The sequence below is a fragment of the Sphaeramia orbicularis genome, chromosome 15 (assembly GCF_902148855.1).
Source record: "Sphaeramia orbicularis chromosome 15, fSphaOr1.1, whole genome shotgun sequence".
Classification (NCBI taxonomy): domain Eukaryota; kingdom Metazoa; phylum Chordata; class Actinopteri; order Kurtiformes; family Apogonidae; genus Sphaeramia; species Sphaeramia orbicularis.
In genome coordinates this window covers 9,759,382-9,786,071 of record NC_043971.1, presented here as the reverse complement: position 1 = coordinate 9,786,071, position 26,690 = coordinate 9,759,382, and the positions used below count along the sequence as shown (strand labels likewise).

The window sequence follows — 26,690 nt, the reverse complement described above, 5'->3', positions numbered from 1 at the left end:
CATACCTAACACTATTATCCATACCTTTTCAGAAACCTTTGCCCATATGAGTAATCAGGAAAGCAAACGTCAAAGAGTGTGTGATTTGCTGAATGCACTCGTCACACCAAAGGAGATTTCAAAAATAGTTGGAGTGTCCATAAAGACTGTTTATAATGGAAAGAAGAGAATGACTATGAGCAAAACTATTACGAGAAAGTCTGGAAGATACAGTCTACTCTCGTTAAATCGCCCACCGTTATACCGCCATTTCCGCCTATCGCCATCCGCCAGCCCAGTTCCATGCACAAACAACACTTATACCATTGATTTCCCGACCGTTATACCGCCAGCGTGATTGCCATCGAGTACACATAAATTTTAACAATGCACTGAAACAAACGCGCCAGACGCTGATTGCGACAAGCTACGAGTAGGTCTACGGAACGGCCACCGTTCATTTATCGCAGAACACTCAGTAGGTCAGGATGTCGGGAAGAGGACGTGGGATTAAGCCAAAGCCTCAAGATGATGGGGTGTCATTTCCCGACACGGTATAATAATGCTTAAAATGTTTCCCCACTTTAAACGATCCCTTACAACATAACAGAATCAAGATTTATTTAGAAACGCAATTAGAACGGGTTAACGGAGGCAGCATAGACATCATATAGTAAAGACATGCACATTATGGACGCAACCCGTTGTAACGCCATTTTCGCTATACCGCCAATTTGGCCGTGAACGGAAGTTGGCGGTATAACGAGAGTAGACTGTACTATTAAAGAAAAATGGGAGAAGTTGTCACCCGAATATTTGAGGAACACTTGCGCAAGTTTCAGGAAGCGTGTGAAGGCAGTTATTGAGAAAGAAGGAGGACACATAGAATAAAAACATTTTCTATTATGGAAATTTTCTTGTGGAGACCACTGCTGAATTCTGAGGAAGCCACCAATTACTTAATCTGGCTGCAAAACAGTTCCTCCCAGTGGACTTACTGGAAAGAAACGTAATTTATATCAGTTACAATGAATTATGAGGGAAATCAGTAGCTGCACTGTAAGCCCGGAATATATATTTAGTAAAATACTTTAATTACAATGTACTTTAATGATTTCGGTTTTATTCCATTACTATAAAGAGTTCAGTATATTCTAATTTGTAGACATAGTTGAAAGTATGAAAAAATTTAAGTTGAATGGATTTAAATCACTCAGTTTTAGTCATGACCAGAGGTTGCACTAGACATTTTTATTGTCCGTCATTTTGACGGACAGGGTCGTAAAAATTCCATCATAACGTATTATTATCCGTCATTTCAAATTTTTTTATTTTTTAATGATAAAAAGATATATTTAGTAGTATTTAATGTTCAAAAACATTTCAATGATGCAGCAACTGTAGTTGCTGCTGGCTGATAAACCAACATGATATCACGACTCGCATAATTATATATGCCACTTTTAATTGGTGTGTTATGCACTGAGGGTTAGGGTTCAGGTTATATGAACCAGAGATCTACGCACAAATTGACATGCCATCAAATAACACATGAAAGGTAGAAAATGCGTACATATAGCACACCAAATGCCACTGGCGTATTCCTTGCTTTTCCGTCATCTTCCACCGCATCCGTCCCTCTTTTTTCACCGTGTTTATTAATGACATCGGATTTAACTGGGTTTTCTAAAATAACTAAGGAGACTCGGCTGTCTTCACAGTTTGCGCAAGAAAAGTAGCATCTAATTTTGGCTAAAGTCAGCAAAACAACAACACAAGACTGGACACTGACTGATTAATGTTCACACTCACCATCAATTGGACAGGGGGTCTACTACAGGTGGACTAACGGTGAGTCATGTGACTGCAGTACCGCTGTTGTATTCAGTGTAGTTGTGAACAGTGGTGCTGTTGGTTCTATACAGGTAGGATGCTGTTATGGACTGTTTGATGCCTCGTTAAGAGAGACAGACAGACCAGCGATTCTGCGAACAGGTTCTGTTCACAGTGTTGTGTGAAAACTTTCTTTGGTAGTATGAGACTGGTGTGTGTGTGTGTGTGTTCCTTTAAGTGCGAGAGCGGTGTGTGGTGCGTGCGTGAACGTATGGTGTGAGTGGTCGAGCAAGGTGAGGGAGCGACAGTTTTGAGTATGAGTGTGTAAGAGGACAGAAGGAAAAAGTGTACAAACATCGATATACTGTGCATAAATAAAAGCTGCTGTCTTCCACTACTGGTAAGGGAGTTAACCCGACATCGGCCCTGGAGGAAATCTGCCCTGTTCTCGCTGACTACGGTCGGACGAGCCGAGCAGGAGAGGTTAACAGTAGATTACCCTCAGTATTTGAATCTGTCAAAATGACGGACGGCCTTCAGAATTTTCCGTCATTTAAAAAAAAAATCTGTCAATGACGGAATATTTTCGGTTAACGCGACCTCTGGTCATGACCACACCTTTTTATCTTCGCATTGCATTGTGGGTATTGGGCATGTTGTTGAAAATGTGTTCTTTTTCTGTGCAGGGGTTCAGCGGGGTTGTGGTGTTAGTGTTAATTTGGATTTAATGTGTGTATGGCAGTGTTTATTGGCCTTTTTGTGTTTGTTTTTGTATTTTTGTAGAGCTGCACCATGAGTCAGAGCCAGAGGAAGAACAATGGATTTACTGTTCATCAACAGTTGTTCTTGATGGAAATCTTGATGCTTGACCATATTAAAAGCATGTCCTGTTTTGGCAAATACACTGAGCTAACTTCCTGCCTAATTTTCACAATATATTAGGTCGAATAAATCTACAAAGCCTTTTACATTGCAAGAGATTTTAATTAGTGATGGGACTTTTGGCTCTTTGAAGGGAGCTGCTCAATCAGGAGCCATTCAAATGACTGGCTATTTTATTTATTTATTTATTTTTGCATTATTTTGAAACACCAATGTTTTAATGACTAAATACATGTGATGACTGACATTACATTTTAAAGGTGTTTAATTGGCGCGGCAGTAAATATTATATTACCGTAAAAAAGACTAGTTAGTTCAAATGTTTGGGCTAAATACACGACATGAGAGGTGACATTAGACAAATGCTGGAATTTGACCAAAAACATCACGGTACATTATGTGGACTAGTCTGTAGCCTAAAAATGAAGAAGAAAATACAACATTTTCTTATGAAATAACTTTTTATTCTCCTCAAAACAAGAACAATAAATGTGTGTAAACATACGGAAAAAACTGCACAAAACACAACAGTGATTAATCACTGCAATTACTTAAATACCTGAACTATAGTGCAACTCTCAAGTTGCATGCCCATCTGTTCTTTCTGAAAAGTGCATCCAAATACTACTCGTTTTTCTTTGGCTCTTTGCTCACAGGTGGTCACTCACTCACTCTCAAACTTTTCTATGCTCACCTCACGCTTCAAACTGTTGTGTTTTTTGCTAACTTCTTGCCATGAGACATGCGCAGCGCACTCATTTTTTTCTGCTGGAACATTCTCCTCCTGCCCAGTGCCTCCCCAGTGACGCTAAATTGACAGACAGTTGGACACTCCCTCCTTAAAAAAATAAATAAATAAATAACATAATGAACGGCTCTTTACAAAGACTCGGTTCCCATCGTTCATTTCAAAGAGCCGTTCAAAAGATTCGATTCGTTCGTGAACGTCACATCTCTACTGAAAAGAGCCATACAAAAGACTGGCTCTTTTATGTTTTTGCATTATTTTGAAACACCAGTGTTTGAATGACTAAATAGGCTACATGTGATGATTGACATTACTTTTTAAAGGTGTTTAATTGGCACGTCAGTAAATATTATCTTACCGTAAAAAAAGACTAGTTAGTTCAAATGTGTGGGTTAAATACACAACATGAGAGGTGACATTAGGCAAATGCTGGAATTTGACCAAAAACATCACGGTACATTATGTGGACTAGTCTGTAGCCTAAAAATGAAGACGAAAATAAAACATTTTCTTATGAAATAACATTTTATTCTCCTCAAAACAAGAACAATAAATGTGTGTAATGTGTGAAATGTGTGAAAAAACTGCACAAAACACAACAGTGATTAATCACTGCAGTTACTTAAATACCTGAACTATAGTGCCACTCTCAGAACAAGAACAGTATGTTGGTAAACATACAGAACAAATGCTTGAAGGATATGTATTTTTTTTTTTGCAAATATTGCAAGTTTCATGCCCATCTTTTCTTTCTGAAAAGTGCATCCAAATACTCCTTCTTTTTCTTTGGCTCATTACTCACAGGTGCTCACTCATTCACTCACTCTCAAACTTTTCTCTGGTTTCGACCAGTCTTCCAGCTCCGCCTCCTCCAGTATGCTCACCTCACGCTTCAAACTGTTGTTTTTTTGCTAACTTCTTGCCATGAGACATGAGCAGTGCACAAGCACTCTTTTTTTTCTGCTGGAACATTCTCCTCCTGCCCCAGTGACGCTAAATTGACAGGCAATCGGACACTCCCTCCTTAAAAAAAAATACAAAATAAAATGAACGGCTCTTTACAAAGACTCGGTTCCCATCGCTCATTTCAAAGAACCGTTCAAAAGATTCGATTCATTCGTGAACGTCACATCACTATATATTAGGTTGAATAATTCTACAAAGCCATTTATATAGCAAAAGATTTTAATTTAAATCAACTTGGAATTAAGTGAAATGAACTGATATTAAGTCTAATGATTATACAAAGCAATTGACATTGCAACAAATTTTAAGTTAAATTAACTTGTCATTTAGTGTGTTGTACTTAAAATAGGAATTCTATTCAAATCAAGCATTTAAGTTTAATACACTCAAGTTTTCATTACTCATTACTTAAATTTTTTTAAGGCAACAAGTTACCTGAGGTTTTTGAAGCAAACTCAACTTATCCGGTCTTACAGTGTGGATCAAAGAAACAGCTGTACATAATATGTGAAATATCCAGAATTTCTTTAGTTCTGGTCTGATTATTACACACATCTTGCTTTACTTCTTTGCTTTTGTATCACTGAATTATAGTTAAAACAGATTTCAGCAAAATTCAGTTTTTCCACTTGCTTTGGTCTGCCTTCAGTCATTTAATCAGTGAGTGAAGTGTAGAATCTGGGGTTTTTATGCAGTAATTGTAATAAGGAATATGATACTGGTGTTTCTTGCTGATTTAATTGCCCTTGTGTGAAGTGGTTTCTGAAAAAAATCTATGAAATTCTCAGCCTCCAAAAAGAAAATAGTCGAAAACACAACTGAATTGGTGTTTCAGTTGAAGCTCTAGTGTTTTCTGTACAGTCTGTGTGACAGTTTTAGATTAGGTTTCCACACTTGTCTTCATACTGTAGGTCTTCTTTGTTTTTAGAAGTCGAAGGCTGTTGGAGTGTGACTGGACAGCTGGAATGGACCGTCCACACTTGAATGGAGGGTGGTGTCTCAACCCATAAAGACCCAGCTCTACTTTTGTGTCAGTTCCCAAATGAATTTTTCTCTTTATTTAACTCTTTCGGTGCCAGACAGTTAAGGGGCTAATAAGCCTTAAAAGTGCCACAGAATTTGGCCGTTTTTCAGTATTTCGTGTCGTTTTTATAATATTTGAAGAATCCTGCAGGAAACCGCTCGGTAACATCTGACCAATTGCTGATTAGATTCAAAACGCACCGGACGCAGCCGATTCATTATTGATCGTAATTTGCATAATTTATAATAATAATAATAATAATAATAATAATAATAATAATAATAATCTTTATTTATAATGCGCTTTTCATACATTAAAAACTGTAGCACAAAGTGCTTTACATATCAGTTTAAAAATCAGTACCGCCCCCCACCCACACCCACCCACTCACCCACACACACACACACACACACACACACATACTTAAGAAGACTGACTGAGCACGGGTAGACCAGAACAAAAATGTACAAGTAAAAGTAAAACATCATTTTAGGAGGCGCTGTCTCAGGGAGCCATCCGCACCAGGAGGCAGCCGCCGACCCCGGCGACCAGGCACCAGCAACACAGCCCCGCATCCCAACTAGTGGGAGAGGGCCAACTGGGACCCCCACCCACCGGAAAGGAGCGGACCCCAGTGAGAGAAGGCGCCACAGCCCCCGGAGTCCACAGCCGCCCCCCGGCATGGAGGGCTCCCTCTGATGAAACACCGGAGAATAAGAAACATTAAAAAGATATAAAAATATTATTCGGTCGCGTGACCTCAAATTCCCGTCTGCTTGGTCTCAAAAGGGGGACACAGAAAGAACGTCATCGAAATGTGAGAAAGAAATGGGGGTGGATGGTTTGTTTGTACACAAATATGGCGTGTTCTCCAAAGCCGATCTGATCGGCCCGTGGCACTTTACAGGTTGTTTTCGTAAAGCCGATTTAATCGGCCCATGGCACTGAAAGAGTTAACGTTTTTTGATTTTTATTTATTTGCACATCATAGAAAGGAAGAGAAAAATTAAAAAAAACAATTGACCTGCAAGTAACACCATTGTGCAGGAGAGGATCGAAGCCAAAAAAGGCTTATGTAACTACCTTCCCGGAAATAAACAATACACAGGAAAAAAAAGAAAAAAAATTACAGATATGAAATGACTGACATAATAATCTAAAGTAAGAACAATACAAATCAAATGATATACAGCTGTACTTTTTTTTTTTTTTTTTTGTAAATTAGAGTGCTTTTCAGATGCTTTTTAAATAATAATAAAGAAGATGTTGATTGAAGTTCAGGTCGTAGATTATTCCGAAGATGTGGTCCATGATATTTTAGAGAAAACGGTAGTACAGAAGATAAAATTTGCTTGAGTACCATGTAGGATAATTGTGAATAACAGAAGACAACATAAAAAAAGTTCTTAAATGATTTATTACCATTTGTCATAATATTATCCTCTGAATTTTGCGTTTTTTCAGTGAAAACCAGGTATTTTCCCACATTGAATTTCCTGATCATGTAGATTTTCATAAAAAACTCAGATTAAAGTTGAAGGTTATTATATCAGAAACAGAGAAAACTGAAGAAAGAGTGACTTTTTTTATTCACTGAATTTTTTTTTTGAAATTTGATAACCACATAGTCACCAAAAACAACCAAACAAACCTTGCTTGGGTACACTACACGACACTACATTCACATTATTCAACCCTTCCACCATTCCGAGTTTTGTAATCGGTCCATTTGTTCCATTTTTTTGCCCATTTGTGCTTTGGCTTTAAATCAACTGTAAGAGCTAAAGAACACACAGGAAAAACATGTGTAATTACAAAGCACTCTTTTTGTAAACTTAATTCAAGATTTTTTTTTTTCTTAATTTAAGCAAATAGAACAAGTGAAAATTATCTCGGTAAGATTTCTTCAAATAATTTTTCAAGATCTGTTGTCTAAAATTAAGTTCTTATATCTCACTGAAAAATTACTGTTTAGGTGATTGTCTTATTTGAAGTGTGATGAGATATTTTGACTGGAAATGAGAAAAATACAATTGATAAGATTTTGAGTTTTTTTCAGCGCAGTGAAGCAAAACCACAGAAGAAAAGGAACACAAGCAGACACTGCAAAAAATTTAATCTTACCAAGTGTATTTTTCTCATTTCTAGTCAAAATATCTCAGCACACTTAAAATAAGACATAATCACCTAAAGAGGAACTTTTCAGTGAGATATAAGAACTTAATTTTAGACAACAGATCTTGAAAATCTTATTTCAAGAAATCTTACCAAGATAATTTTCACTTTTTCTTAACTTAATTCAAGATTTTTTTTTTTTTTTTTCTTAATGGAAAAAAAAAATCTGCCAATGGAACAAATAAAAATGATCTTGGTCAAATTATTTTGCTTGAATTTAGCAATAAAAAAAAACCAGACACAAAAAAAAACAAAATCTTGAATTTAGCAAATAAAAAATAAAAATAAATAAATGTCTACACAACCTTCATTTTCTTTTGAATTGAGCAAAAAAAATCTTGAATTAAGCTAAAAAAAAAAAAAAAAAAAAATCTCTCAATGGAACAAGTGAAAATTATCTCGGTAAGATTTCTTCAAATAATTTTTCAAGATCTGTTGTCTAAAAATCAGTTCTTATATCTCACTGAAAAAATACTCTTTAGGTGATTATGTCTTATTTTAAGTGTGATGAGATATTTTGACTAGAAATGAGAAAAATACAACTGATAAGATTTTGATTTTTTTTCAGCGCAGTGAAGCAAAACCACAGAAGAAAAGGAACATAAGCACACAATGCAAAAATTAAAATCTTACCAAGTGTATTTTTCCTCATTTCTTGTCAAAATATCTCATCACACTTAAAATAATACATAATCACCGAAAGAGTAACTTTTCAGTGAGATATAAGAACTGGATCTAGAAAATCTTATTTCAAAAAATCTCACCAAGATAATTTTCACTTGTTCCACTGGCAGATTTTTATTTTTTTTTTTGCTTAATTCAAGCTAAAAAAAAAAAGCAGCGAAATCCACAAATACCTTTTGTTTTTTAATGCAACTTTAAAGAAACATTTGTCGTGCATCTTGTAACTGTGGACATATTGGACATTTCATCATTGTTATCTCTCTTGTATGTGGCAGGATGTTACATAGATTTAAAGACTCACTGAGGAAAAGGTTGCATGACCATTGCAATAACAAAATATTCTCATTTTTATTGTTATGGATTAAAAATAAATGTTGGCTCTGTACGTTATTTCAGTCTGAATCAAAGAACAAAGCCTTTTTGTCAACCTGAATCACTTTATTCTGACAACTCAAGTCACATAGGTAGAAATCAATTGAAAAAAAAAAAAAAAAACAGCAGTTATACCAATTTCTACACCAGCAGAAATGTAATCTCAAGTCCTATTGTGTTTTAAGTCACTCACTTCTTCTCTGTGCTGGTTTCTTTTACTATTAGAACTGGCTCTTCTATACAGTGATATGCAATATGCAGCTGAATGGAGCCTTTTAATGCACGACAGCTCACTGGTTTGAAAGTGAAGCTACAGAGGTAACTCAGACTGCCATTCATCGCCTGAGGAATACATTGATGTGGCCAAAACACCCTCATGTCTGAGTGAATTAACCCATTCATTTGGAAACTGACACTATTGTCACACTGGGTTCTTATGGGTTAATATCTTTGAAGAAAAAGTCACTTTTTCCTCAGTTTTCTCCGTTTCTGATATAATAACCTTTAACTTTAATCTGAGTTTTAATGAACATCTACATGATTAGTGAATTAAATATAGAAAAATACCTGATATACACAAAAAAAAAACAAATATACAGGATAATATGATAGTAAATGGTGATAAATCACTTAAGAAAGGTTAAATAGAAAGAAATATTCATTTGAATTCATTTGAGAACTGACACTGAAGTCACACTGGGTCTTTCTGGGTTAAAATATTTGCTGAAAAAGTCACTTTTTCCTCAGTTTTGTCAGTTTCGGAAATAATAACCTTTAACTTTAGCCTGAGTTTAAATGAACATCTACATGATCAGTAAATTAAATATAGGAAAATACCTGATATACACTTAAAAATCACCAAATACAGAAGATATTATAATAAATGGTGATAAATGACTTAGAAATGGCTAAACAGAGAGAAATATCCATATGGGAACTGACACAAAAGTCACACTGGGGCTTTTTGTGTTAAAATATTTGCTGAAAAAGTCACTTTTTACTTTGTTTTGTCAGTTTCTGATATAATAACCTTTAACTTTAACCTGAGTTTTAATGAACATCTACATGATCAGTGAATGAAATATAGGTAAATACCTGATATACACTTAAAAAACATCAAATACAGAAGATAATATTATAATAAATTGTGATAAATGACTTAAGAACGGTTAAATAGAGAGAAATATTCATATGGGAACTGACACAAAAGTCACACTGGGTTCTTATGGGTTCATATATTTGCTGAAAAAGTCACTTTTTACTCAGTTTTCTTTGTTTCTGATATAATAACCTTTAACTTTAACCTGAGTTTTAATGAACATCTACATGATCAGTAAATTAAATATAGGAAAATACCTGATATACACTTAAAAAACAAAAAATACAGAAAATAATATAATAATAAATGGTGATAAATCACTTAGAAATGGCTAAATAGAGAGAAATATTCATTTGGGAACTGACACAAAAGTCACACTGGGTCTTTTTGTGTTAAAATATTTGCTGAAAAAGTCACTTTTTATTTTGTTTTGTCAGTTTCTGATATAATAACCTTCAACTTCAACCTGAGTTTTGATGAACATCTACATGATCAGTGAATTAAATATAGTACAATACCTGATATACACTCAAAAACACCAAATATGAAGGATAATATGATAATAAATGGTGATGAATCCCTTAAGAAAGGCTAAATAGAGAGAAATATTTATTTGAGAACTGACACAAAAGTAGGACTGGGTCTTTATGCGTTAAAATATAAACGAGTGAGAATGAAATAGCCATGTGCAGGTACTTTTCATTTTCTGATCCAAGTCGACTGGAGCCTTTCTTTGCAGCGTTTGCTCGTTCCTTCAGCGTTTGTGTGGCGTGGGTGGTCCGTTTTCCAGATTTAGGTGATTTGCAAACTCTAAATGATGTTTCCTTCCATGTGTTTCCTTTGCATTCTGTCAAACGCATGCTGGGGCCTAAATGACTGTACTTGTCGTAAGCATACAGTAGTGAGGCAGAAAATAGAAGGGGAAGGAAAACGATACGGAGTCAAAAATGACAGCGTTCGGTGTTTCAGTCAAAATATTTTGCTCACATCCTCTGGGAAACGTTGTGTGGGATTACAGCTTCTCCGTATCAGATCACGCTCGGCAACTAATCATCTATACGCCGCCAGACTTCACTTCCTTGTCCTGCCTGTCACTTTTAATTTGACATGTCAACTGTCCTATTTGTAGATCATTGTTTTCGCGTTTAAAAACTCAGTATGGTGCAGTTCCACTACACACGGCTTAAGTAAATGACAAAAAGGCTTAAGTACGCACGAAGAGAAGTGTATTTGGTATTTGATAACAACTGGAGTGTATTTAGTAGGGCTGTGAAAAAATATCGGTTCTGGAGTATATTGCAATATTTCATTTCATGATACTGTATCAATATTAAAAAGTACTGTATCAATATTTTTAGGTGTTTTAGTCAAATGCAGATATGGTGGAGGTTCATTTTTACCTCTGCCAGGAGGTATTGTCATCACTTTGCTTTGTGTGTTTGTTTGTTTGTTTGCAACTTTATGGGAAAACCATTCCAACCATCTTTACCAAATTGTACCCACAGATAGGCGTAGGCCCTGGGACCAACCCATTCAATTTTGGGCCAAGTAGGCCAAAGTTCAAGGTCACAGCAAGGTCACAAAATCTACAATTTTCCTATCTCTCATCATTGAGCAATTTTCGAAAATTCATAAAAAATTCAAAACGACTCTGATTAGCCTCCAATTCGATCCACCCATAGCTTAGAACAATATCTTGTATATGGCTCAAAATTGTCCACATCCACTGTGGAATGTGGACTCTGTGGACAGTTACATTTAACATTGAAAATCCCATTTGCGACACATTTTTCATTATAACTCAACAAATATTGATTGGACTTTAATATAATTTGACATACACATGACTGGTACCAAGCTTCAACTTTGTACAAAATATCGTTCCGCTCCTTTTCTCTTCCGTTATGCTCTGTTGACTTTTATTTTTTATGCACCATTTTCAAAAAAATCATAAAAAAATGCAATTCGTGAAATATCATTATGAAAACTGTTGTGCACATCCATACAAAGAAATAGTTGATCCACACATGCACACTGTTTGGGATGCTTTGCAGAGGTTTGCATTCTCTGAACACTTGTTGTTTTTTGGTTTTCTTTTTTGTTTCTATTTTATTTATTATCATTTAACACTGTTTTATTAGATAATGATTATTTGTGCTGTAATTATCCAAATTACATCCAAAAACAACAAAGAAAGACTCTGGGTTTAAAAAGATGCAGTCCTCTTTACTACGGCAACTTAAAACACACATAACTTTCACAACTCGTGGCATACATCAACTTACTTCTGTGAAAATTCCTAAGCTTTATGGGTAATACTAAGCCTTATGGGAAATGTAGTTATCTTCTTAGCATTTACTACTGCTTATTTTAACTCCACTTTTAACATAAATCACAAATGAAATCTATTGTATCTTTTTACTCAAAAGTCAATTAACATGCAATTGCATATGTATCATGAAATTATAATAAATCCAAACACAAATTACTTGTACTTTATCTTTCCCAAATAAAGTCACAACAAGTTGCAGCATCCTAAAGCACTTTTTAGTGGCAGATTTTAGTTCCTTTGAAAACTAGGAGAATTAGAAAAAAATTGATATAGCATTAGATCCTGTTCTGATCAAATAAAAATGTGCTTAGTATTTGTACATATTTCTGGTGTAATTCATTTTTTCCAGGAAATAATGTGAAATAATGTGTCTTTTATACTTCTAGTAACACTCTTTTTTTATGCTGCTTTTTTAAAAAATTATTATTATTATCCACTGTATGAAAAAAAGAGAACAGCCCAAAAAATTATCCACTATAAGAAAAAAAACCAAACATCATCCACCTTTTCAATTATTGGGGCGCTGTTTACCCAAAAGGTGCCTTGCTTTAAAATTAAGGCCACCAGAAAAAAAAAAAAAGCAGAGGCTGAAAATTTTTAAGGCCTTGAGCTAATGTGGCTAATGCTAACAAAATAACCCACCGAAAGTGGAGGTCGGTGCACTAAATATAAAGTTGTTTTAAAAATAATTTTTTGGGCTATTGTCTTTTTTTTTTCTTACAGTGGATCATTTTTTGGGCGGTTCTCTTTTCTTTCTTATAGTGGATAATTTTTTTGGGCTGTTCTCTTTTTTTTCTTATAGTGGATATTTTTTTGGGCTGCTCTCTTTTTTTTCTTACAGTGGATTATTTTTTGGGCTGTTCTCTTTTTTTTCTTATAGTGGATAATTTTTTGGGCTGTTCTTTTTTCTTATTGTGGATAATTTTTTGGGCTGTTCTCTTTTTTTCTTATTGTGGATAATTTTTTGGGCTGTTCTCTTTTTTTTTCTTATAGTGGATAATTTTTTGGGCTGTTCTCTTTTTTTTTTCTTATAGTGGATTATTTTTTGGGCTGTTCTCTTTTTTTTCTTATAGTGGATAATTTTTTGGACTGTTGTCTTTTTTTTTCTTATAGTGGATTATTTTTTGGGCTGTTCTCTTTTTTTTCTTATAGTGGATAATTTTTTGGGCTGTTCTTTTTTCTTATAGTGGATAATTTTTTGGGCTGTTCTCTTTTTTTCTTATAGTGGATAATTTTTTGGGCTGTTCTCTTTTTTTTTCTTATAGTGGATTATTTTTTGGGCTGTTCTCTTTTTTTTCTTATAGTGGATTATTTTTTGGGCTGTTCTCTTTTTTTCCTTATAGTGGCTAATTTTTTGGGGCTGTTGCACCTCTGGGCCACCATATTTTTCTTTTATATTTTAGTTTTTATACTCTTTTATATACATTATTTATACTTTTTTATGGCACCTAGGATGATTGCACTTTTTTAAAATTTCGTTGCACCTGTACAATGACAATAAAGACATTCTATTCTATTCTATTCTATTCTATTCTATTCTATTCTATTCTATTCTATTCTATTCTATTCTATCCTCTTAAAAAAGAAAAAGAAAAAAAACTAAAAATGTTTTTTTTAACAGTATCATGATATGTCATGATATATCCTATCGTGATCCTAGTATTGTGATTTATACTGTATCTCCAGATTCTTGCCAATACCCACCCCTAGTATTTGGAAATTAAACAGCTGGCATTTCTCAAGAAGGTAGTATTTCCATGGCGATAATGCCCGTTGCTTAGCTATCTCTGCCAGCTCTTTTTTTTTTTTTTTTCTTCATAAGAAGTAAAATCCTTAAGATTAGTTGCCTTGGCAAATGGCCTGCATTGGCTCTTTGTCATTGTTTCACCATCCTTTGTTTAATCAGGCATTTTCCATTGAGATAGGAATCGCTGTGACAAAGTAGGAGAGATAAGCATGAGTAATGATCATTGTAAGTCACAGCCAACATTTTAAGCCGCTGCATTCTCCTACGCACATGTAAGGGTCTTTTTGAATGAAGCAGATTTGGGAAATGCATGCAGGAGTGTACAGCCCTGATGTAAAGCCTCCACTGACCACAGATTTCTTCAAATGTCACACTAACCTTAACCCTACCCGCTGTATGACTAACTTTAATCCACCAATAATCCCAGGCCCAACAGAAAAATAATCCTCAAATACATTTGACCCTGAACCCAAGGCCGATTCCATCCCCTTTTGGACCAAAACCACAGATGCTCACAGTTTAAAGGTGCGGGAGACTTTTGTGACCAATTTTTCATCAAATCTGTAAAACCTCAGTCATATCCTCAGTATCATGAATCTGTAAGTCTGTCTGTCATTACTCACCTGAATCTCTTGCATTACGGTGAACAATTTCTTAGTGCCATCCACCATAAACAAAACATGTGTTTACATTCAGAGCCGGGAGGTAACTCAGGCATCTTTGGAATTTTGTCATGATGTGCATTGTAGGAAAGGGAGGTTCATGCAGCCGCCTGACAGCAGCAGTGCAAGTGGGGATGAGAATCGAGTACTAGTTCTTTTTCGAGAACCGGTTCCCAGTAGCTTGATTCCTTGGAATCATTTGCCTGCCTGCTTAACGATTCTGCTTATCGATTCCGCCTTCGTTGTGCATGCGCGATGACGTCACACCTACACTGCATTGTTTTGGTCAGAACGTAGCCAACATGGCATTGAGGCAGAAACGGTCTAAACAGACGACACCAGGTCCACTTACTCGGAACACTTGCAAAGCTTCTGTGTCTTCAAAAGGGTGGAATCCCTCCAATATCTTCAAACATTTGTCCTCAGCATGTGAATCATTTACAGGAATGTCACATATTTGATACGCTACCTAGCGGCGCTTGTGAATGTAGCGGCAGAGTGAACGCCGGGCCGGTTCTGGTTCCAGCGCGGGCAACAAACGTTATACCCAAATACAAGTTTCTGAAGGTAGGGGAAAGGAAATGAGGTGCACAACAACGGGAGACGAGCCAAGCTGAGTCGAACCAGTTCCACGTAGTAGAAATGCGGCAATAGAGGAATTAGAAAAGCGTCTTTAGTTTCACTTTCACTGTACCCCCCCCCCCCCCAACCAGGCCTGGTGTCATCTGTTATTATTATTTGTACATACTGTATATGTTATATTTTCTGTGCAGAGATGGAAATATAAAAGACAGTTAATGCAAACACACCTGTTTGTACTATTTTATTCCCTCACACAATGAGAATCGATAAGAGAATCGATAAGGAATCGGATCGATAAGCAATATCGATAATGGAATCGGAATCGTTAAATTCTTAATGATTCCCATCCCTAAGCGCAACCATAATGATATTATATGGATGAAACAAACACGACACAGAAACGGCTGAAACGCGGAAACGGCTGGAGGAATATGCATAAATTTTGGAGTTTGGAACTAAAATAAGAACAATTTGTACAATATTGCATCTCAGCTTATTAACACAACAACAGATCACAGTGGATTTATAAATACAATAATAATGGAGCGGCAGTGAGCGAGAGCTTGCTGCAAAACAAATCTACAAATAAAGTCACCTTGAACCTTGATTAGATTTATATAGCGCTTTTCTATGAACGCATACTCAAAGCGCGCAAATACACAAAACATTTAGTAACAGGCAGAATATTAAAATTGCATATTTAAGGTTGTTCATATTTGTTTTTATATATGTATTCATTTGCATTTTATTGTGAAAGGATAGTTTATAAATGTAAATATTTTCATAGTGTAATGTTTTTTTCACATGATTTTTCAAGAAGAGAATCTGTAGTTGTCATTATTTTCAAAGTCATGTTATTTTATTTGTGATCACACTGGTCTGTATGTGGATTTCGACACCTTTGACTGTAAATATCTTCAGTGTCATTTTTGCACTTTCATCCCACGGGCTGCATTGGAACCTTTTGCGGTCCGGATTTGGCCCACATGTTTAACTCCCCTGGTTTAACGCCTCTGTTCTCACAGTGAGGTCATCCTCTCCAACATCAACGTGGGCATCGCTGGCACCTGGGAGTGCCTGGTGACCAGTTCCCGTGGCAACAGCTCTCTGCAAATGGAGATAGTGGTCGTGGAGACGTCATCGCCGTACTGCCCCGCTGACAGAGTCACGAACAACAAGGGTGACTTCAGGTGAGTCATCAATCAAGAAAGTATATTAGAATTAGAATATATATATATGATATATGTTATTCAAGAAGTTTTAGTGTCATGCAGTATATTATATATTGCATTATAATACAAATCTTTGAGTCCTGGGTACCTTGTTTTATTAAGCTCTATATAATTAGTTTTAATGGCTGCTTTTCAAATGGCAGCAGGTGACTGCTAAAGAAAGCAACAGTTCAACCTCACTATAATTAAAGTCATCAGAAATATAACCAGTTACACACTCTGCTGTGTTAAGATTATGACTGTAATCAGAGTGTTCATTCTTTCTGTTAGCATGCCTGCAGTGCTGTTGTGGTACGAAACGTCCGCCCACCTAATAAACATGAACCAAATTCATAGAGGTTGAATGAAAAGAGCTTTATAAATGCAATGTATTATTATTATTGTTGTCATTGGTATTATTATTATTATTATTATTATTATTATTATTATTATTATTATTATCCCGCCCCCTGAAGGGGAGGTAAGGGGTATTGTTTCTGTTTTGTTTGTTTCTTTGTTTAACACTTTAGCAGCAAAACTATTGGTTGAATTCATACCAAATTAGGTTTTTAGATTGCCAGTGACCCAGAATAGATGTGATTACATTATGGGAACAATAGGACAAAGTTTCAATTTTTAATGATTTTTTTTTTTTTCATCTTTTATTTTTCCCCATTTACTTATATTGGGCGAAATTTCACATGTCTGTAGCAGCAAAACTATTGATTGAATTCATACCAAATTTAGTTTATAGATTTCCAGTGACTCAGAATAGATGTGATTACATTTTGGGAAAAGTAGGTCAAAGTTCAAAATTTTTTTTATGAATACTTCTTCCCACTCTTTTTTGAGTGCCGAAAAATTTTGTTTGACCATGTTGTATGGTTCTTTGTTATCTGATGATTCTATGTGCTCAAATTAAAACTAAACTAAAACTAATTATTGTTTTGTATGCCAGACCCCTGTTAGAAAAGAAACACCTGAATTCAATGTGTCCCAATACTTTTGTCCATATAGTGTTTCTGCACTTGCAAGCGACAGTTGTTCCCCTTTAGTATGGATGGTAAAGTGCGGAGTGGTCATATATTTTAATAATAATTGGAAATGTGGTATAAAAATTCCCCACAAACATTACAACTCAGGCTTTATTACAAAACTATTAAAAAAAAAGGTGAGAACTTGCTCCCAAGACTGAGGTTTCACATAAAAAAAAAGGGAACAAACACCACCCTTCATCTCTAATCCTTTCCCATGTCCAGTCCTTGTGACCATCTTGATATTTTGTAGTTGTAAACACACTCTCCTCCTCCACCACTCCCTCCCTGTGGGCGTGTTGTTGTGGTGTATGCTCTTTTGTAGCTGCTGTACTCTACAGCCCACTTTCAGTGCAGCATGCACACAGCCTTTGTTTCTGCCGGAGCATTGGAGTAATGGGCTGGAAAATGAGCCCCTTTTTTGTTGGGGGCAAAATTAATGCCATTTATTACTAAGTAGCTGTTGCTGCAACAATGTGGATGGAGAGAGAGGGGGGAGAAAAAAAAAAAAAAAGTAAGGCAAAAAGCAGAGAGATGACAGGTTTCTAGTCTCAGAACAGATTAGCAGAGTGCAGAGCTCCTTTGTTTTCATTTAGATGAAATCACAAGTGTTACCGCATTAACCCTTGGAGGACCTACCTAACCAGACTGTATTACTTTAGGGAAATTTTTCAAAAATTTGTATTATGTAGAAAATCAAGGTCAATGAAGTGTCCATACAGGGTGGGGAAGCAAAATGTACAATATTTTGAGGCAGGGATTGAAAGACAGTGTATGACCAGTTAGTTTATTGAAAGTCATGAGAATTTATTTGCCACAAGAAAATGTACATAATAGAAAATGTTTTTATTCTATGTGTCCTCCTTCTTTCTCAATAACTGCCTTCACACGCTTCCTGAAACTTGCGCAAGTGTTCCTCAAATATTGGGGTGACAACTTCTCCCATTCTTCTTTAATAGTATCTTCCAGACTTTCTGGTAATAGTTTTGCTCATAATCATTCTCTTCTTTCCATTATAAACAGTCTTTATGGACACTCCAACTATTTTTGAAATCTCCTTTGGTGTGACGAGTGCATTCAGCAAATCACACACTCTTTGACGTTTGCTTTCTTGATTACTCATATGGGCAAAAGTTTGTGAAAAGGTATGGATAATAGTGTTAGGTATGATTATGACATCAATATATGTTTGGTTTCAAAACAATTGACGTAGTGCCTGCTGAGAAAAAACAACTAAATGTTCATTGTAAATTTTGCTTCCCCACCCTGTATTTGGTTCCATACCTGTAAGTGCCCCACCCCCAAAAAAAAAAATAAAAATAAAACAACAAAAAAACAATATAAACTAGAAGCAGTCGGAGAGTGCAGGCCTCCACCAGGGCAGATCAGTGCCCCGAATTTGGATGAAAATTTCAGGAAATGTTGATACTGGCCCAAGGAACAAATGATTGTATTTTGGTGGTGATCGGGGGGGGGGCACTGATCTGCCTTGGCGGAGGTCTGCGCTGTCTTTTCTAGAAAAGCACTCAGAGAGCGCAGACCTCCGCCAAGGCAGATCAGTGCCCCCACCCCACCCCCACCCCGATCACCACCAAAATTTCAACATTTGTTCCTTGGACCAGTGTCAACATTTCCTGAAATTTTCATCCAAATCCGTCCATAACTTTTTGAGTTATCTTGCACACAAACAGACAAACAAACCAATGCCGACAAAAACATAACCTCCTTGATGGAGGTAAAAATACAAGAAAAACACATGTAAGTTGAAAGGAATTTGTATTTTTGAGCATCAGAACATTACTTTTAGAACATCAGACCAACATAAGTGCTGATCCAGACACCTGTTTTATTATTATTATTATGTGTAAGTGAATGAATGATGGATCCACTGTACGTGCTTTGAATATGCGTTCATAGGAAAGCACTATATAAATCTAATGTCTTCTTCTTCTTCATCTTCTTCGTTTTCTTCTGTTAATTTCACTACCTGCTTTTATCGATTCATGTCAGATTGTCATCAGCAGTGACAGTGAAAACAACAACTCTGATGATCACACTCCACTTCATCAAGCCTCTTTCATTATTATTCTGACTGAGGGATAAAGACAGATGACATTCAATACACCAGACATGATTCTGTCTGATTGTAGACACATTCAACAGCACAGGTTTGATTGAACTCCTTCCACTGGTTCTGAAATGCAGCCTGTAACGTACAGCAACACCAACAATCTGAACCTGGTCAACTTTTATTGACAATAGAATAGAATAGAATAGAATAGAATAGAATAGAATAGAATAGAATAGAATACCAATACCAATAATCATACCATTACCATACCATACATAACCAATACCATTGCCAAACAATACCAGTGCCCATACCATACCATACCATACCATACCAATACTAATACCATTACCAAACAATACCATACCATACAAAACCAGTTCCATTGCCAAACAATACCAAACAATACCCATACCATTACCATACCAGTACCAATACAGTCTACCTGAGGACCTGAGGTCTGCTGCGAGTGTTCATATTTTTAAAAGTAAACTCAAAACTTATAATTTTAGTTTAGCTCTTAATTAAACACTTACTGTAAACATTGCTTCACTTTGTTTCTTTTATTTTTAGTTGCAACTGTGGGACAGTGGGGGGTTTGATGTGAAGCACTTTGTGCTACATGTACAATGTATGAAAATCAATCAATCAATCAAATTTTATTTATATAGCGCCAAATCATAACAGCAGTTATTTCATGACACTTTACAGATAGAGTTGGTCAAAACCAGACTCTAAGCTAATTTACAGAAACCAACAGAATCCTCCAGGAGCAAACACTTGTGACTGGTGCCAGTGGGGAGGAAAACTTCCCTTTAACAGCAGAAACCTCGAGCAGACCCAGACTCCTGGAGGATTGCCGTCTGCCTTGACCAGTTGGGGTTAAAGAGAGAGAGTAAAGGAGGAGAAAAGAGAGAGCGATAGAGATAGAAGGTAACTGGGGGAGAGGGGGAGAAGGGGGGAGGTAGGGGGAGAGACATGGTTGCAGTTGATGCACAGATAACTGAGCTGGAACATCTATGGAACTGTATAATAAACACTATCATAACTATATGGATAAGTGAGTGATGACTATGAAGGAGGAGAGAGGCAGGACCACAGCAGCAGGTCCAGAGATGATTCAGAGAAAACCTGTGATGATCCAGGGAAAACCTTTGATGATCCAGGGAAAACCTGTGAGGCGATAAAGCACAGAGACTCCAGGGAAGAAGTAAAGTCAGTAACATGTATTCACTGGGGTGTAAATAGAAGAGAAAATTAGGAGAGAAAAGGTCAGGGAGAAAGAGGAGCAGAGAGGAGGTCATAGAGGAGGAGGAGGAGCAGAGCAGAGCTCAGTGTATCCAGATGAGTCTCCCAGCAGTCTAAGCCGATAGCAGCAGAACTAAGAGCAGCCTGAGCTGCCCTAACTATAAGATTCATCAAAAAGAAACATTTTTAACCTACTCTTAACCATAAGAAAAGAAAAGTGCTATACAAATCAAGATTGATTGATTGATTGATTGATTGATTGATTGACCGATACCCATACAATACCCAATACCATTACCAAACAATAACAACATAACATAACATAACCATAACATAACCATAACATTAACCATTACATTAAACAACATTGTCATTACACCAGTTGTGCAAGAAAATTGTAAATGGAGGCTGTTGGACTGGACTTTGGATATCTGGCTGCCTTTTCACACTCTAATGAGCTTTATTTTAGTGAAACACAAACAGGCATTGGCTAGAAAATGGAACCGTTCTGTTTGCCTGTAGAATCACCCAGACCCTATCTGAGGTTGGTCAGTAGAGCAGCTCAAAGCTTTGGCTGTTGATGACATTATTGAGAGAGCCTTATTTCTTGCTTCAGAAGAGACCTCGCTGAACTTTGCATGGTGATGTGAACAACACTTGTAATTACTCTTTTAAGCTGAGTTTTCCCTCAAGGGACAGAAACAGTCCTCATTTGTGTTGTGCATAAATCCCATTAAAGAAAACATGTTTACTTTAATTGTGCACAAAGCGGAAAGACAAATAAAGTTGATTGATAAAGTTAAAGTAAATCAGAAGTCATCAATGATTCAACAGATTGTTAAAACAATTAAGTATCAGAATCTGGCAGCCTTTTGCTAATTAATTAGAAGTAGTTGTAAATCAAATATGCAAATGAATAATTTCCTAAGTACAGAGAGTATGAAATTACCATCTGGCACATGGAGCCTATTCGCCTAATCTGATGATTTGGAGGTATTTTGTGGCAGGTGGCCAAAGATCTTAGCTGGTTTCCTGGCTTTCCTGCCCTGTGCTCCCGCCACCTTTGGCTCCGCCCCCCACCCCTCTGGCAGCGCTCCTCAGCCGTCCAACCAGAGGGAGAAGAAGGCGTGGCGTCGCTGTGACCTGACAGGACGGTGGGCTGAGGACGATTACACACAATGCCCCTACGCCAGCGAACTGACCCGAGTCCTGCACGAGCTCACCCAGGTATCGGTGAAAAACAGCGGAAAGCAGCGAAAAGCTTTTGGGAGATTACGCTAATGCTATAAGTCACAGGTGTCAAACATGTGGCCCGGGGGCCAAATCTGAACCGCCAAAGGGTCCAATCCGGCCCGCGAGATGAATTTGTGAAAAATTGCAAAAATTACACTGAAGATATTAACAATCAATGGTGTCAAAATAATTTTAATTCAAGTTCCACATACAGACACATACAGTCCAATTAGATTTCAAGTGGGTCAGACCAGTAAAATATTATCATAATAACCTATAAATAATGACAACCCCAAATTTTCTCTTTGTTTTTCGGTGTAAAAAAAGTAAAACTACATGAAAATGTTAACGTTACCAAACTATACATTTACAAAACATGTGAATAACCTGAACAAATATGAACAAATGGAAATGTCTTAAGAAAAGTAATTGCAATTCTACCAATATTTTGCCTGTTACTAAATGTTTTGTGCGATTGTAATGCACATGTGCAAATGATAAACTGATAAACAGAGGTGTAATATTGTTAAAATTGTACTTGTTTTTCTTAAGACAATTCAAGTTGTTCATGTTATTCAGATTTTTAAGGAAACTTTCTAGGCGTAAACATGATCATAATAGAATTTTACTTTTTTTACTGTTATTATTTTACTGGTCCGGCCCACTTGAGATCAAATCAGGCTGAATGTGGCCCCCGAACTAAAGAGTTTGACACCTTTAAAGATGTTGATAGAATAGAATACAGGCAGGAGGAGGCACTCTGTAATACTTCAGAATGGTCTGTATGGAGAAGAAAAGCTTTGTCAATAATACATCTGAACATGATGAACATCAGCTAAAACAGAAATTATCCAATATGGCCGCCACATATACATTACATTGTGATTGTCATTGTATAGAGCAGGGTTAATACAGGGGTCACATACAACCCAATATGACTGGGCCAGACCAGGAAAATAATATCATAACTTATAGATTAATTCATAGAAGTTTAAAAAAAAAAAGTGCCTTAAGTTTAAAATTATTTAGAAATATTGAATTGAGATGGTAGATATATTTTATTGTTGATTTTTATTTTTATTTTTTTCATTATGGTGTGAATGCTCGATGCTGTACACATTTAAGTTGATGTAAGCCAGGGGTGTCAAACTCATTTTAACCCTTTCATGCATAGTGGTCACTCAAGTGGACAGCTATTCTACAGCTGTTCTCTTGTACATTCATGGATTTTGTTGTTCTTTTTTTTTTTTTTTTTTTTACACATATCTTTATTAAAGTTTTAAGACACTACATATCTTTTCTGGCATGAATTGGTAACATTATGTAGATCTCTCCTGAGCATAAACCCCCAGAATCACAAGCCCTCCCCATAGTTTTCACACAGTAAATACATGTTTGTGTGTCAAAAATTAAACGTGTGGTGGACATTTTTGCAACTTCATGAAAAATACACTCATAAGAATTTTTTTTCATTATTATTTTTTTAAGTTTTTTTTTTTTTTTTTAGTTATTTTTATTTTATTTATTTTATTTTTTAATTTATTTTTCAGAGGAAAATTTTCAATCGCATTGTTTTTTTCATGCCTAAAGAGGAATAAAAACACTCAGGAAAAAAAATTTGATTAAGGTTCTCATAATTCGTGCATGAAAGGGTTAATTCAGGGGCTACATTCAGCTAAATTTGATCTGAAATGGGCCACACCAGTAAAATAATAACATAATAATATATAAATAATGTCAACTCCAAAATTTTCTCTATGTTTTATAGTGAAAAAAGTGAAATTAAACAATGAAAATGTTTACATCTACAAACTATCCTTTCAAACAATGTGAATAACATGAACAAATTGAAAAAAAAATGTGTAATTTTCACAATATTCTGCCTCAGTTTATCATTTCCACATGTACATTATAACTTACAGATCACAGCGGGTATACAAATACAGAAAAACATTTAAAATCAGGCAGAATATTGTTAAAATTGTACTTTCTTCTCCTAAGACATTTCAGGTTGTTCATATTTGTTCAGGTTATTCACATTTTTCGTGAAATTATACTTTGTTTTAGTGTAAATTCATGAAAATATTTACATTTACAAAGAGAGAAATTTGGAGTTGTCATTATTTCTATGTTATTATGATAGTATTTGACTGGTCTGACCCACTTGAGATTGAATTGGTCTGAATGTGGAACCTGAACTAAAAGGATTGTTAATATCTTAGTGTAATTTTTGCATTTCACAAATTCATCCCAAGGGCCGGACTGGACCCTTTGGCGGGCCAGATTTGGCCCCCGGGCCACATGTTTTACACCTGTGATGTAAGCAGTGTATTAAGTGAAAAGGATAGGCAAAAAAATAAGCTTTTGCTTCTAGCCTATTCCTTTTTTGGTTTTTATGTTTATTACGATTAATGAACTAAGTACAATGACTGATGTAAAACCAAAATTCATTCATTCATTCAGGACACAAAAACTAGGTCCATAGGACAGGAGCTGACATTATTAATAGGGACAACTCCAAACCTTTCGCTATGTATTAAAGTGAAGAAACTAAAATTACATTATGAAAATGTACAAAAGTTTTAATAATATGAACAATATGAAATTTCTTAAGGAAAATAAAGGCAATTTTAACAATATTATGCCTCAATTTATTGTTTACACATGTGCTTTATAACTTATAGATCACAGTGGATCTACAAATACACAAAACCTTTAGTAACAGGTGGAATATTCTTTAAATTGCCCTTAATTCTCTCAAGATATTTCAGGTTGTTCATATAATTTCAGGTTATTCATATTTTTGTGAAAAGATAATTTGTAAATGTAAACATTTTCATGTAATTTAACTTTTTTTACATTAAAACACAGAAGATTTGGAGTTATCATTAGAATAGAATAGAATAGAATAGAATAGAATAGGCTTTATTGTCAGTGCAAAATACTACTACTTGTACTTCTTCCTACTCCCTTTTGAGCACTGAAAATTTAGTTTGTTTGCCTGTGTTGGATTGTTGTTTATCGATTTTATGCGCTCGAAATAAAACTAAACTAACTAAAATACCTTTGTACAGTGCATTGGAATTTGGTTTTACATTCTGTTAGGTGCTCAAATAACATACACACATCAATTAAGCATTGAAGAATAAAATATAACTATAAAACAAAGTAAAAACGACAATGAAAGTGTAAAAAAAAAAAAAAAAAACAGCTGTAAAAACCATTTTTTTACGTATCTGTTGTAGAAAATGACAGACACACAAACGAACTGTCAGACATGCAGAACGTACAATAATGACTTTAATGTTAAGTCTTTTAAGTGAAGTGGGTCGTGCAGTCCTGAGTCACAGCATCAGAGAACAGTTACTTTATAATTTATGCATATTTGCTAACTATAGTAATCAAAGACCTGCAGATGTGCACATGTATGCTTTTATATAAATAACACAGGCTGAGTACGAGCTTTATTCTACACCACTCATGGGATTACTGAACAACATTAAAGTAATCCCATAAGACATGACATGACAGAGATTTCATTTATTCCATCTTGTCGAGGCTGATTCATCTGATTTTTTTTTTTTTTTTTTTCAGTTCAGTTGTGACGGGACTTTGTGTGATCATTCTCTCTTCTTTTTTTTTTTTTTTTTTTTTTGGGTTGTTTCAGATACCTGTTAATACGTCCAACGCTCAACCTCTGGGCCAGCAGTTAGTGACGTTCACCAGCAGGGCGGCGCATTTCACTGACGTCATGGATGTCATCTTTGTCACACACCTGGTGGAGAGGCTGACCCGACTGGTGGAACAGCGGAGAGACGTAAGATTAAACAACCGGTTCAAAACACCCACTGCTTATGCTCTATTTCACAGCATCAAACATGCGGCCCGGGGGCCAAATCCAGCCCGCCAAAGGGTCCAGTCCGGCCCTTGGGATGAATTTGTGAAATAAAAAAATTACACTAAAATATTAACAATCCTTTTAGTTCAGGTTCCACATTCAGACCAATTCAATCTCAAGTGGGTCAGACCAGTAAAATACTATCATAATAACATAGAAATAAGGGCAACTCCAAATGTTTCTCTTTGTAAATGTTAATATTTTCATGTATTTACACTCAAAGAAAGTATAATTTTGCAAAAATTACGATTAACCTGAAATGTCTTAAGAGAAGTCAGTTCAATTTAAACAATATTCTGCCTTTGACTAAATGTTTTGTGTGTTTGTAGATCCACTGTGATCTGTAAGTGATAATGTACATGTGTAAACGATAAACTGAAGCAGAGTATTGTTAAAATTACACTTATTTTTTCAGTTTGTTCATGTTATTCACATCTTTTAAAAGGATAGTTACCTCCGCCAAGGAGGTTATGTTTTTGCCAGGGTTTGTTTGTTTGTCTGTTTGTTTGTCTGTCCGTTAGTGTGCAACATAACTCAAAAAGTTATGGACAGATTTTGATGAAATTTTCAGGGTTTGTTGGAAATGGGATAAGGAAGAAATGATTAAATTTTGGTGGTGATCGGGGGTGGGGGGGCCCGGGGGGGGGTGCAGACCAGAAAATTTCAGCAAAATCTGTCCATAACTTTTTGACTTATGTTGCACACGAACGGACAGACAAACAGACAGACAGACAAACAAACCCTGGCAAAAACATAACCTCCTTGGCGTGGGAGGGCCCACGGGGGGGGCCACTGATCAGCCTTGGCGGAGGTCTGCGCTCTCCGAGTGCTTCTAGTTTGTAGATGTAAACCTTTTCATAATGTAAATTGACTTTTTTCCACTCTTAAACATGGAGAAACGTTTGGAGTT

General features: G+C 35.9%; 1 protein-coding gene and 1 long non-coding RNA gene across 3 annotated transcripts in view; one reads left to right on the top strand and one right to left on the bottom strand.

Moving 5' to 3' along the window:
* adgra1b (adhesion G protein-coupled receptor A1b) overlaps window positions 1–26,690 on the top strand; it is a 667,465-nt gene that overhangs the window by 210,357 nt on the left and 430,418 nt on the right. Inside the window, exons 8-10 of one of the 2 annotated variants that reach the window (XM_030155759.1) lie at window positions 16,111–16,275; window positions 21,741–21,876; window positions 25,550–25,699. In XM_030155759.1, coding sequence (XP_030011619.1) covers window positions 16,111–16,275; window positions 21,741–21,876; window positions 25,550–25,699 — 451 coding nt within the window. Of the gene's footprint in view, window positions 1–16,110; window positions 16,276–21,656; window positions 21,877–25,549; window positions 25,700–26,690 lie in introns of both variants that reach the window. The other variant, XM_030155758.1, reaches the window with a different exon arrangement.
* On the bottom strand, window positions 9,925–10,413 carry LOC115434080 (uncharacterized). The gene is made up of 2 exons (XR_003937473.1): window positions 10,229–10,413; window positions 9,925–9,967 (listed from the first exon to the last, which is right to left on the bottom strand). It is a non-coding gene; the product is annotated as an uncharacterized LOC115434080 (long non-coding RNA).